General features: G+C 43.0%; 1 protein-coding gene across 2 annotated transcripts; it reads left to right on the forward strand.

Annotated features, from left to right (window-relative positions):
• Positions 1 to 6,664: 6,664 nt before the first annotated feature.
• LOC100192479 (DNA cytosine methyltransferase Zmet 3) lies at positions 6,665 to 11,585 on the forward strand. Of its 2 annotated transcripts, none has more exons than XM_008679175.3 (8): positions 6,665 to 7,064; positions 7,365 to 7,511; positions 7,753 to 7,858; positions 7,934 to 7,980; positions 8,076 to 8,243; positions 9,168 to 9,339; positions 10,056 to 10,147; positions 10,245 to 11,585. In XM_008679175.3, exons 1-8 carry the CDS (start codon positions 7,059 to 7,061, stop codon positions 11,406 to 11,408), a joined length of 1,902 nt encoding a protein of 633 aa, XP_008677397.1. In that variant the 5' UTR covers positions 6,665 to 7,058; the 3' UTR covers positions 11,409 to 11,585. The 2 variants fall into 2 exon arrangements, with proteins under 2 accessions (XP_008677397.1, NP_001131171.1); NM_001137699.1 differs by having other exon boundaries at positions 6,796 to 7,064; positions 9,240 to 9,339; positions 10,245 to 11,583.
• Positions 11,586 to 12,912: the final 1,327 nt, after the last annotated feature.

The following is a 12,912-nucleotide window of genomic DNA, read 5'->3' on the forward strand; positions in this document are numbered from 1 at the left end:
ACGTTTCTGCTATATGTGTGGTGAGCATGGTCATCCACCTGAGGTATGTAATAAAGGTAAGGTTCCTAAGCAAGTAAATTTGTCTCAATCTTATTCGCTTAGAAGACCCAAACCATACACTTGTGCTAGATCAGTAATGAGATCACCTAGAACTAGCACAATTGCTATTTGGGTACCAAAGGCTCTTTTGGATGATCGTTATGGACCCGTCCTGAGATGGGTACCAAACTGTGCCAACTAGACCATGCAGGTGCCTCGAGATGGACTGGAGACCATGGGAGAGCTTAAGATGGTTAATTCAAACTCTATGCTTAAGCTATTGATTTTTATTGTCTATTCATTGACCCAAGGTTGAATGATTGTGCAATTATAATCCCATGTTCATCTCAAGTTAAATAAGTTGTAGAGGACTTGAATCATTATTGGTAAATCAAGCAAAGGACCTTGATAAGAATATGCAACTTGCTCTCCAAAGGACGGTACCCGGGTATCTTAAGTACATTATTGCAAATCAGTATTGCTCTTAAGTTGGGTTGTTGTGCTACCTATCCTTGGAGTAGTTATGCTTTTGAGATTGCCTGTGTTATCAATGGTTCATAATGATGCTTGCTTAATCATGATTGTGTGTTCTATATGTTATATCTTTTGAATCATTCAATGGTAACTTTTCAATCGATATATTCACTATGATTAACTCTTTTTGTGTTAACGGATAAACATGTATCCTTTTGTAAGACATGCTATTATCTTTAATGATTAACCTATGTGCAAGTATGACATCTTGTCTAGTCCATGTTCACATAATTACCCAATTTTGATACTGTGTGTATACCAAATCCATGTTGTGCCACTAATGCACCTTCTTGAGTTATGAGGTGTATGAGCAAAAGGAGCCCTAAATTGGTGACAAAAGGTGCTCTCACTCTACACTACCTAAAAGAATGGATCTCATGGTATTCAGGTAAAAGGCAAAGGTATGGAGAATGGAACTATGCAATCTCATATCTTGAAGTTCCATTGATTGTGATCACAACTATGTTCTTGCCTCTGAATTGGTAGTAACTTGGCTTAGGTGCTCCTTACTTTAAAATGTTGTTTCTTTTGGTGTACCTAAGGAACCTTCTTAATCATGGTGTACTTAGACATTGTGCTTTATATGCATGATCTTGTCGTTTTCAATTGGTATATGGGGTGCAATGATTATCATGTATGAAGCATGCCTAGGTTACTTGTAAAATGTTATACTCCTTGAGGCATGCACTGTTGTATCAAGTCAACCATTCAATTGGTATTGGTATCTCTTTGTGATGAAATTGATAGAGTATGCCTTGACCATGATATGTTGTGATCCCCTCTAGTTCTGAGGAAGCTAGAATGTGCAAAGTGCAGGTCATTCAAATACTTGATGCATAACTTTAGGGGGAGCACACATAACTTGTGTCTTTTGAGACTAATTGTTTCTTGAGTGATCTTGTATAGTCTCAAGGTGGAAAAAGGAATATGAGCAAGAAATGGAGCAATCAGGACTTGGGTACCTCCATAAGTCAAGTATTATAACTTGTTCTAAGTCTGGTATCTTAGCAACAAGAAAAGGTCAGGATAAAGGATCAGGCACAAGTGTGAAGGAGCTTCCTAAAGATTAAACTCTCAAAATGGAAAGTACATCACAACAGGGTAAAGGTACAAAAGGAAGTGTTGACCTTTTACGTATTTGTATCTTAAATTTTCTCCAATGCTTGTGTTGCATATATCTACTGTGTAAGGTGGAGTAATGTTAGTGTGTTGTATTTTACCAACTAAATACCCAGCGTCCTTTGACATCATCCTATGTTCTTGCTTGAATGTGGTTTTGGTGTTTGATGTCAAAGGGGAGAATTTGTGCATTAAAGCTTAGGATTTCCTTTGATCTCACCTTTGATCTCAAGGAAGGAATGTGTTGTATTGATAATTCTTATCATATGCTTCTTGTTGTATTATATGGTGATAATGCGAAATTAGTGCTTCTGTTGCTATGAATCAATTAGTAGCTACTTTGTTTATCATGCAATAGATATTCATGTGGTTATGGTGCTTTAAAATTGTTTTAAAGTGGTATCCTAATTGTGAATAGTGGTAGGTTGATATTCCTGTGGAATATTCACTCAATTGACTGGTGTTTAACACTGATTCTGTGCATGTGTTTAATTATCGACAATGCATCCCACATGTGCTAAGGTGTAGTAATGCTTTGAATTAGCCTAAGTATGTGCAATTTGGCATGTAAGGCCAAAGTTAAGATTTTAAATGTAAGCACATATTTAGGGGGAGCATTCTACAAACTTAGAATTCAAAACTCGTGTTTTAAATTTCACTCTTATGTAAGCTTTAATTGTGTTGCCATCAATCACCAAAAAGGGGGAGATTGAAAGCGCTCTTGTGTTTTTTGGTGTTTTGGATGACAACCCAATTAAAGGACTAACAAGTGTGCTAAGTATTGAACAAGTGCTTTATGTAAAGCTAATATGGTTCAACACAAGTGAACAAGTGTGATGGTCCAAAGACTGAATTATTTATAGATAATGGACATCACAAGGAGGATGGACATTGCTTAAGTATGTCTCGATGTGCATAACTCAGAGACAACCGATCAAGCCAAGGATGGAAGCAAGAAGAGCTTCGAGGTACCGAGTGCATGGGAGAAAGTCAAGGAGACTAGGAACCCAAGGCCAGGGGTGAAGAAGAAGACTTGCGGAATCAAGGTTGATCGAGTTAAGAAAAGTTATGGTGCATCAAGGAACACTACATAAGGACATGACTTACAACCAATGAGGTAACATCTACAATTATGTGGGGTAAGTCATAAGGCTCAAGATCAAGCTCAAGAAGTGAACAAGGTCACTGGAAGGAGAACCAATGTCGAAATCAGCCCAAAAGAGCTAAGTGCACCTTGACCTTTAGTTTGGGTTGTTCCTATGTTTGGAGATATTCTATGTGACCTTTGCAGGATGTTGGAGCTCAGAAATGTCAATCTAGATCAAGTCATGCTGACTTGAGGATTTATGAGTCCAACATCAATCTCAAGCATGCCAAATGCTAAAGAAGTGAAAATCAAAGAGAAGGTATGTTTCTAGACTTAATACATTGATTTTTGTGTACTAATATATTTGTCTAAGTGTTAGAAACAAAGAAGAGAAGAAAAGAAAAGAGATGCAAAAGACTTGGCTATGTACGGCCATGACTCTGCTCAGTCTGGCACACCGGACTATCCGGTGGTGCACCGGACAATGTCCGGTGCGCCAGACTGAACTCCGGTGAACAGACCGCTCTCGGGAGAAGTTTGGCGACGTGCGACTATAATTCACCGGACTGTCCGGTGGTGCACCGGACTGTCCAGTGAGCCAACGGTTGACAGCGCGATTAGCGGGCGACGCGTGGCTTGGGCCAACGGATAGTTGGTGCACCGGACTGTCCGGTGAGCCAAGACGACTGTTGCTCCAACGGTCAGCTGAGCCTGTTTTTGAAAGAGATCACGCACCGGACATGCTACAGGACCTGTCCGGTGGTGCACCGGACTGTCCGGTGCACCACCCGACAGAAAGCAAATATTGCCTTCCAAAATGAATTCCAACGGGTCCTAGGCCCCTTGGGTCTATAAAAGGGACTCCTAGGCGCCTCCAACAATAACACAAGTGTAGCCAACAATTGTATACATCACTCGGATCGATTCTCTCTCTCACTCTCGTGTATATCTCTCTAGTTTGTGTGAAGGCAAAGTTATAAGCCTTTAGAGAGTGGAGAGGTGCTGCAAAGAGCTAGAGCAAAGTCTTGAGCGCATTGTTACTCTGCCGGAGTGCTGTCAAGAAGACTGTAAGCATCCACGACGTTGTTGTAACCGAACTCAATATAGTGAAAGGCTCTATCTGTCATACTGACATATCTGAGCAAACGAAGGAAGGAGTTGAAATAGACTCCAAGCCCAGGTGTGGCTAACTCCAACGAGGACTAGGCAAGCATTTCAGGCTTGGCCGAACCTCGGGATAAATTCCTGTGTCTGTGTGCTCTGCTCTGTGTTGTGTGTTGATCCTCTATCTTATCTACTCTTTATATCTGCACTTCAATACTTATCTGTGGTTCAAGTTATATTTGAAGTGCAGAGAATTTTGAGACAAGATCTTCTATTTCGCTGCAACCTACTCGAAGGGTCTTTCATTCCACTGCGATCTGGTCTTCGAGTAGAGTAAGAATTTAAGTATTAAAAGTGATTATTATTATTCGCCTATTCACCCCCCTCTAGGCGACATCCAGATCCTGTTCCCGGTCAAAGGGAACTTTCAACCGGCAAGCGAAGGCCGGCGACAAAAAACGCCTCGAACACAATTAACTCCCCTTCTGGCTTAGGGACATCTTCAGCCCGTAGAGCCCGCCCGACTCCGTTCCTAAAATAGCCCAGGCGCTGCATCTCCATCACGCGGTCCGAGTAAATCCTCGAGGTGCCAAATTCGACCGTATGCCCGTGCTGCAGTTCCACCACCGTCGCCGGATCGCTAATCGTCTTCTCCGACGATGGCACGGTCCAGGACGCGACCGCAGCAGACGAGGAGGAGGAAGAAGACGACATGGTCACGTACCATTGGAGGCGGCGAGCAGTTTGCTTGACGCGGGTGAGATCTCCGGCAGAGCGAGAGCGAAAGAGGGCAAGCAAGCAGAGAAGAAAGCTAGGGTTTTTGCAATGCGCGCGCAGACGGGTAAAAGGTTACAGACCATGCACAACTTTTTATAGGCTAGGCGCAGCGCCTCAGGAACCAAACAGTCCCACAGTAAAACGTCTCACCAGCGGTCACATTTCAAAAACCCCTGCAGGACCACTTCGAGCGAGGCCAGCGTTTCAGCCATCTCTCGATAGACTTCGACACCAGCTAACTTAGTCGAACTGGTCCCTCGGAGGGCAAATATTGGGGCAAAGGCGCAACACCCCCTCGCTCAATCGACTACACGACAAAAGGAGGAACATGTCGGAAGGGATTCAAGCGAAGACTGAAGAGTGAGCTCCACTACTGAGGGAGTGCACAGAGCGGGCGAAGGCTTGGGTACTCCCTCCATCTCGACGGGTCAGAACAAAGACCGCCGAGAATTCCGAAGGCTGAGCATGTGGAACACGAAGACCACATGTTGTTACCCGCTCGTTATTGTAATATGGGGCCCACGTATAAATGGCCCATGTTGCAGGGTCCCACTTGTAAGCTGATAAGAGGGCAGAGTTGTTAGTGTGTCTGTGTGTGCTTGTAATTAATCACGCTGTAATGACCCACCATAACCCCCAAGGGAGAATATTCCAGGGATAACATAGGTAACCGAGGGCACAATCGTCTTTGATAGGGTAGAGTTGTCCCTCGGTTACCTATAAATACCCCCGTACAGTCCATTGCGGGGGACGGAAAAACAGTGTTGCCCTAATACTCTGTGTTAAACGGCATCAAACTTTTTCCTGTTCTCCCACTGTTTGAGCTTGGCTGACCACGAGTTAGCGAGTTCTAACAGGGGGTCATGGTCTGAATTATTGGAGCTAGAGTCCAAGAGCTCTAGTTTAGGTGACTAAAAGTTAGGTGATGCTATGATGACAGAACGATGCTATAGGTGCCAAACTTCCCACGGGTGTCGTACCAAACACACTAGGATATCAAAAGTACTTGACGAAAGATTGTTTAGGGAGCGAGGAGTGAACCCTAACACCGTGAAGTATGCCTACTAGGTCACGACATTTTGAGCCTAACACATAGATTTTTATAGAGTTTCGAGTCGTAATATACGTCCTCTTACTGATCATGGATTAGCATATATATAGATGGTATGTAAGATTGCAAGCCTAAGATCAGGACAGATAGCTCCTCTTTGGAGGGGAGTAGATAAGGCAAGCTACTCTAACACTTTTGTTGCCGCCTTTGTCCGATTGTCTTTTAGGTCTCCCGACTTAGCTTTGATGGATACTATTTGAGATATAAACGATAAACTAAAATTAATTATATATGTGCGTGAGTATCAAAATATCACACAATATAATAAATAATTTAATAGTATATTTTATGTAAAATTATAAAAATCAATTTAGATCTATCATGATATACCCATGACAAGGCTATTCTCGGTAGGAGTTTGATTCTCATTAAATCATAAAGCCACATAAGCAAACAGAATGACATGTCATGCAATTTAATAAAAAGAAGTATAAGAGAATTTTATATGGTGAAACTTTGAATACATTGTTTCTAAATAAATATTGATCTGACAGCCTTAAAAACGGTGCATAAAACTATATCTACGAAAATGATCTAATTATAATAAATTAAATACTAGTATGCTATATTGGTGACAGCTAGCACACTAAATACGTGACAACTATAGTATGGTTGGTGGCAGCATCTCTGCCACCACCATCAATAAAACAACTTTTTTTCTCTTTATTGCATTGAGAGTTGGGCTACACCCCTAATTATGCGTTCAGCCGTGTGGCTTCCAAAGCTCTTCGGGAAATGCTCTCCACCCGAGTGACCACTGATCAGCCGCCACACGGGATCTTTCAACCCCTACGGCCTACGCGTACCTGGGACCGTTCAGCACCGTCTCGCTGACAGACATGACACACATGAGGCGGTCCCTACAAATGCTAGTGGTGTACAACAAGTGACGTGCCCAATGCCCGTGCAGTTTGGCGGGCGCCGCGCGTATGTTTCTCGTTGCGACTTGGAGGAGAAGGAGATTCGCCGTCTCACCCCTTCCCTGCCTGCTCCCTCGTCTAAGAAAAGCGGGCAGAGCAGAGACGGCGGCGGCAGGCCATCGCGGACTCCCGCTCACCCTCGTCTGCCACCGCCTCCCAGGTCAGGGGCCGACGGCGACGGGTGGGGAGGGGCGGCAGAGGTAGTCCGAGGGGAGGCTGTGGAGCGGAGGGCGGAGAGAGGCCACGCCGTCCGGAGTCTCCAGTTCCGTCGCCACAGCTTCCTGCCGCGCCTGGGCCGAGGTAAACGAGAGGGATCGAGGAAGAAGTATCCCCCGGAGCCCCTTCCCCCGAACCCGAAGGCTCCGGAATGGCGGTAAGACTTTCCTTTCTTTCCCATGCTTTTCTTTGCTGTGTCCTATTCCATATACTGTGAGGGGATGATCTCTCGCGCCATGAATTCTTGATGCTCATAGTCTGGTCCGCTGCGCGTTAGAGTGGGGTCCCTGATGTCGCGACGTTGGGTTTTGTTCCTTTCTGCTGCTCAACATAGGGGTTTTCTTAACACTGGATCGAGTTAGGGACCTGCATTTTGGGTGTTATTTCGGGTTGGATGATGGTTTCGTCCTACTGTTGCTCGATGTGCCTGATGTCTTGTTCTTAATCCGTGTCACAGCACTGGGTTAGCGACAGTGATGGCAGTGACAACTTTGAATGGGATAGTGATGGCAATGGGGAGGAGCCAGCGAACTTCAATGCTGCTGGTGCCGGTTCATCAGCTCTGAGATCAACGAACACTGATGCTCCAGGTCCATCAACACGGGTAATCCATCTAACTGATCCGTACATATGCTACTATATGTTCTTCAGTTCATGTTACTCAGGGATGTTCAAACCACTTGTGCCAACCTGGCCGGGGTGGGGGTGGATACATATGGTCATCATGAACATAATCAGGATCATGATTAGCGTACAGCGACACGAACACTCTCAATGTTATTGTTACCTTGTTTGTAGTGGCTACGATTGTAATGTTTCTGTTTGTTTGTGGGGCTGCTTTTAAGGTTGCTAATGGCAATGGGAAGGCTGGGCCATCTGCCTCCTTGGTTCAAAAGTATATGGACATGGGTTTCACGGAAGAGATTGTTCGGAAGGCCATGAAGGACAATGGTGCTTACCCATTTCTTCTCTATTTAGATTCCAGGTGATTTATATACTCTATCTCACAGCTGCCTTTTCTTTCAGGGGATAATGGAGCAGATTCATTAGTTGAGCTTCTTCTTACTTACCAGGTATCCATTTGTGTTCCTGCTTCTATCAGTTATTCTTTGATGATTTTGCATGGTATCAAAGAGGATTTTTATTTACAAAGTGATGCCAAGTGCAGGAACTAGGCAATGACCTCAAAGTGGATAACGGCTTCGCTTCTGGTTGTGCCCCCCAAACTGTTGATGATAGTGATGATGACGACATTCTAGAAAACTGGGATGATGAGGATGCTGATGGTGGGAGAAGCACCAGGGTTGCTAACTCTATTGATGATTCTGAAGACGAGGTATTTTCATGTGCCCCCTTGGTGACTGTATTCGTTTACTTTATTCTTTTGAGAAACCTGCTATGTATTTACTTTGCTTCAATAATATATACTTCTGCATTAAACATGTTTAATGTTAATCCAGTAAGTAGACTAATTACCCCGAAAACCATAACGTTCCTTACTTTTACTTGCACATGTTCCTTTGTTTTCAAACAGCTGTTAGCTACATAGCTGTGCTATAAAGGCAATCTATTTTTGTTTTTCCCTTATATTTTTGGACAACTGAGTTCTTTGGGCCAGAACAGCATGTTCCAATGAAACCAAAATCCTTAATTTTGTAAGAAAATCTTATCAGTAAGACGGTGGGCAAGATAGTTGTGTCCATCATAAACTTGGAACTGTTTCGTTTCATCTTATGCATATGAATAGAACTCTCGTGTTAGTGATATTCTTGAACAAGGCACCACTGTGGACTAACAAATGAAATTCCAAAATTGTGGGTGGTTCGTTACTGATGATAATCTTATCTTGTATGTGGCATTAATTTCTTTTTACTTAAGTTTGCTGTACCCCCTCTTCCCTGTAACAGCATTCTCTCCTACTGTTTTAATTCAAAAAGAAAACTTTAGGTATGGGTTATTATCTATTTACATTTTGGTATTTATGCAAATTGATTAGTGATCCTGAGAATTTGAGGCTCCGTAGTGCAACAACATTCTTGTTCGACTCTAACATGGAACTTGCATACTTTTTGGTGTTTGGCATGTGACTTCATGTAGCTGAGAGTTGATTGAACTGGACTACAGCTGGAGTTCCATTTTTTTACGCAGTACATTTGTTTTTCTCAATAAAAAAGCTAATTGTTTTCCAAACTTGTCCATAGTTACGTTACTTCCCATTTCTATACACATTACAAGACTCATTGTTTTTGTCCTTTGGAAGGTAATTGCAATGCTAGTTTATGTAGCTTGTCAACACAGGATTTCTCAGTGCTCTCCTGTGCTTTCAACACAGGATTTCTTAAATGAGATGTCACAGAAGGACAAGAAAGTTGATTCCTTAGTTAAAATGGGGTTTCCTGAAGACGAGGCTGCACTGGCTATTACTAGATGCGGTGTGATTTCTGAGCCTTTTTTCCATGCCCCTCTGTTTGCCTTAGATTCGTCAGCAAAATAAACATCAATTTCCAACCTGAAAGTAGGATATGCTCTCACTTAGAATAAATCTGTTGAATAATAACATTGCCATGTTTAATTATATGCCAAACATTCTATTGGTTTATCTCTGGATTCTGAGAATTTTCCTCAAATGCTGTAAGTTGGAACTCGTAAACTGGCTGCAATCTTGAACTGAGATAACCTGGAATGGTTGATTCTTTCCAAGCTTGATAGACTGATTGCACCTGGTTAACCAGTTATAAATCTGAAGACAAATCAGTTAGGCATGCCCACAATAACTTGTAGAAAGCAAGGTGTATGATAAATATTGTTTCTTAGAAGAATAACTGGGATTTTAGGAACTTATCCATCCAATTAGTAGATGTAAACCTTTGATTCTATGAATAGGAAGCATCCGGATGCTCAATTCAAAGCAGGCAACCAACAGTTTATTAATTTTTTTGGGGTCAGAACATTTTAAATGCATTTGTTGTCAAATAAAACTGTTTTTTGCATGCAACTTGTAGAACTCAGGTTCTGTCCTTGTCTCTGTTTTATTTTGAGTTATCTTCAGAGCTTGTGGTTTAAAACTGTTTTTATTTTAAGTATGCTCCAAACGCCCCTGTTCACTGATCATGCACCTTATTGTTGTCCGTGGTTTAAAATTACTCAGGGCAGGATGCATCTATTTCTGTTCTGGTGGATTCCATATATGCTTCACAGACCGCAGGAGATGGTTACTGTGGCAATTTGTCTGACTACGAGGTTCGTTCGTCTTAGGTGACCTGCCCATACAAGTCTGCAATAAGATTTAGTTCAAATTTAATGGTCTGATGATGGAACTGTGTTTGCAATACTGCAGGGTAATTCCAATGGAGGGAGAAACAAAGGAAGGTTCATGGACGGGAACAAAAAAAAGAGAAAAAGATATGGAGGTCAAGCACAGGGAAATAGAGGCCCATTAGATGGTAGCTGTGAAGAACCCATGCCTCTCCCAAATCCAATGGTTGGATTTAATTTGCCGGACCATTGGACAAGACCAGTAGACAGATCGCTGCCTACACAAGCTATTGGACCACCATACTTCTACTACGAGAATGTTGCTCTTGCTCCAAAGGGTGTCTGGACTACCATATCTAGATTCTTGTACGATATTCAGCCGGAGTTTGTGGACTCCAAGTACTTCTGCGCTGCTGCCAGGAAAAGAGGCTACATACACAATCTACCACTTGAGAGAAGGTCGCCTCTCCTCCCCTTACCTCCGAAGACAATATTTGAAGCATTTCCTCGTACCAAGAGGTGGTGGCCTTCATGGGACCCAAGGCGGCAGTTCAATTGCCTCCAGACTTGTACGTCTAGCGCAAAACTGTTAGAGAGGATTCGTGTAACCCTTGCAAACAGTTCGGATCCACCACCTCCATTAGTTCAGAAGTTTGTGCTGGAGGAGTGTAGGAAATGGAATCTGGCTTGGGTTGGCCTAAACAAGGTTGCTCCCCTAGAGCCTGATGAGATGGAGTTCCTGCTTGGCTTTCCCAAGGATCACACCAGAGGTATCAGCAGGACAGAGAGGTACCGATCTCTTGGAAACTCGTTTCAGGTTGACACTGTTGCTTACCATCTCTCAGTCCTCAAGGATAGGTACCCACAAGGCATGAACGTGTTGTCTCTATTCACTGGCATCGGAGGAGCCGAGGTGGCTCTCCATAGGCTCGGTATACGCATGAACACAGTCGTTTCAGTAGAGAAGTCTGAGGTGAACAGGACTATTCTGAAGAGCTGGTGGGATCAGACACAGACTGGTACCTTGATTGAGATCAATGATGTGCAGACGCTGACAGCTGATAGGATCGAGGCATATATTAGACGAATTGGCGGCTTTGATCTCGTGATAGGTGGAAGCCCATGCAACAATCTCGCTGGGAGCAACCGCCACCACAGAGATGGCTTGGAGGGCGAACATTCTTCATTGTTTTACCATTATTTTAGGATCTTGGACTCCGTCAAGTCCATCATGGAGCGCCTGTAGTTTTTAGAAACTTTTGATGTTCTGGTTCGTAGAATTGTAGCCGTCTTTCCCTGTGATCAAACTTGTGAATGATTTGAAGGTCGACTGGTGTAATATTCATGTCACTCTAATTTAGGCTACTTTCGTTAATTACCTCTTGTGATCAATGCAAATTGAAAGGCAGGTTTCATTTCTTAAGTTTGTATTTCTCAATGCGAGATCTAGTATCTTTGTCGAAAAAAAAAACCTAAAACTGTGGAGCTATGAAAAGGACAGTGCTATTAGCTCCGATCACCCACTGATGGCGAGGACAGAAGATGTCCTTCCACAGCCCAAAAGATTCTGCTTTCGCTCATGGTTACCACAACTTCACCCAGAATCATAAAAAAAAAATATCCAGTGTGGCAACTGAACCATCAGGATGTCTGTGCCAGCGTTAGCCCAGGTGCCTGTTGGAAGCTGGTTTGGGCTGCATCAACTGTCCGCGCAGAATTTGGACCGATGTGAGTTCTCGATCTCAGCTTTGGGCTTGTCTTCGAAGTGCATGCATGTTGGATACAGATTCCCAACTCCCTTGTGTCTGTGTAGATCGCAGATGGCGGGGGACTGGAAAGAAGATGGTTCCTTCCGCTGCTCGTGGTGTGCTTGAATCCAGTAGTGGTACACATTCTGGTGGCTTTATGATGAAAAGGTGAGTGGTTTCTAAGTGCTGCATTACCAGATCACTTCAAAACTGTAAGTTCTGATTTGGTGACAAGGGAATTGGAGAGTACATATGGAAGGAAATAGCTGGCTATTCAATTTTGTATAGCGAGAGATTTACTGCCCCATGGATCTTCTACAATTCTCTTGTTATCCAATCGGTTTTAAGGACTTGTTTGGAAGAAGGGGGTTGATGAAGGGCTAAAATTCTTTACTATTGAGGGGTATTAGGGTGGATTAAGGCCTAGTTTGAGTACTCTAGTAATGAGAGGAATTGAATTGGATTGAGATGTATTATGAGAGTTTTTGATTTATTGGGATTTAAACACTCTTCAATCTCTCCAAATCATTTCAATCCAAAAGTATCCAATCTCCAGTAGGTCATGTAAACGGCCGTGTGAAGTATTGTTTTGCACTATAGATTATACAGAGTTTGAAATAGAAAGTGAAATAGGGAGTCTGTTGAAGATAGTCTAGCCCACTAACGTGATGGCAAAACGGATTACTGCATCATGACTGTATCCGTTATCCGGATGATCCAAACAGGAAACAGCAGCCTGATGCCAAAAACCAAAAGGTCAATATGGCCGCTACTAACGGTATGCAGAATTTAGAACACTCACGGTAAATATGAGGTACTTTCGGTGTCAATTTCTGGGCGGCAATCCTTCTACTTTGGAAACCTCGAATCCCCTTCAGGATTGGAGAAGATTAAGATGAAAATAAACTAATTTCTTTTTTAATCCTCTTCAATTTCAAAGGTAATTTGAGTTTTCAAGCCCATCCTACTCAAGTCAGAACCTCTCTTGGAGCCGCGGTTGGT

This window comes from Zea mays, chromosome 1, assembly GCF_902167145.1.
Source record: "Zea mays cultivar B73 chromosome 1, Zm-B73-REFERENCE-NAM-5.0, whole genome shotgun sequence".
NCBI lineage: Eukaryota > Viridiplantae > Streptophyta > Magnoliopsida > Poales > Poaceae > Zea > Zea mays.

Bases quoted from the DNA above. Each gene is read 5' to 3' on its own strand.
- LOC100192479 (XM_008679175.3), top strand. The intron at 7,859-7,933 runs GTGCTTACCCAT...CTTTTCTTTCAG, and splicing joins GAAGGCCATGAAGGACAATG to GGGATAATGGAGCAGATTCA. The intron at 7,981-8,075 runs GTATCCATTTGT...TGCCAAGTGCAG, and splicing joins AGCTTCTTCTTACTTACCAG to GAACTAGGCAATGACCTCAA.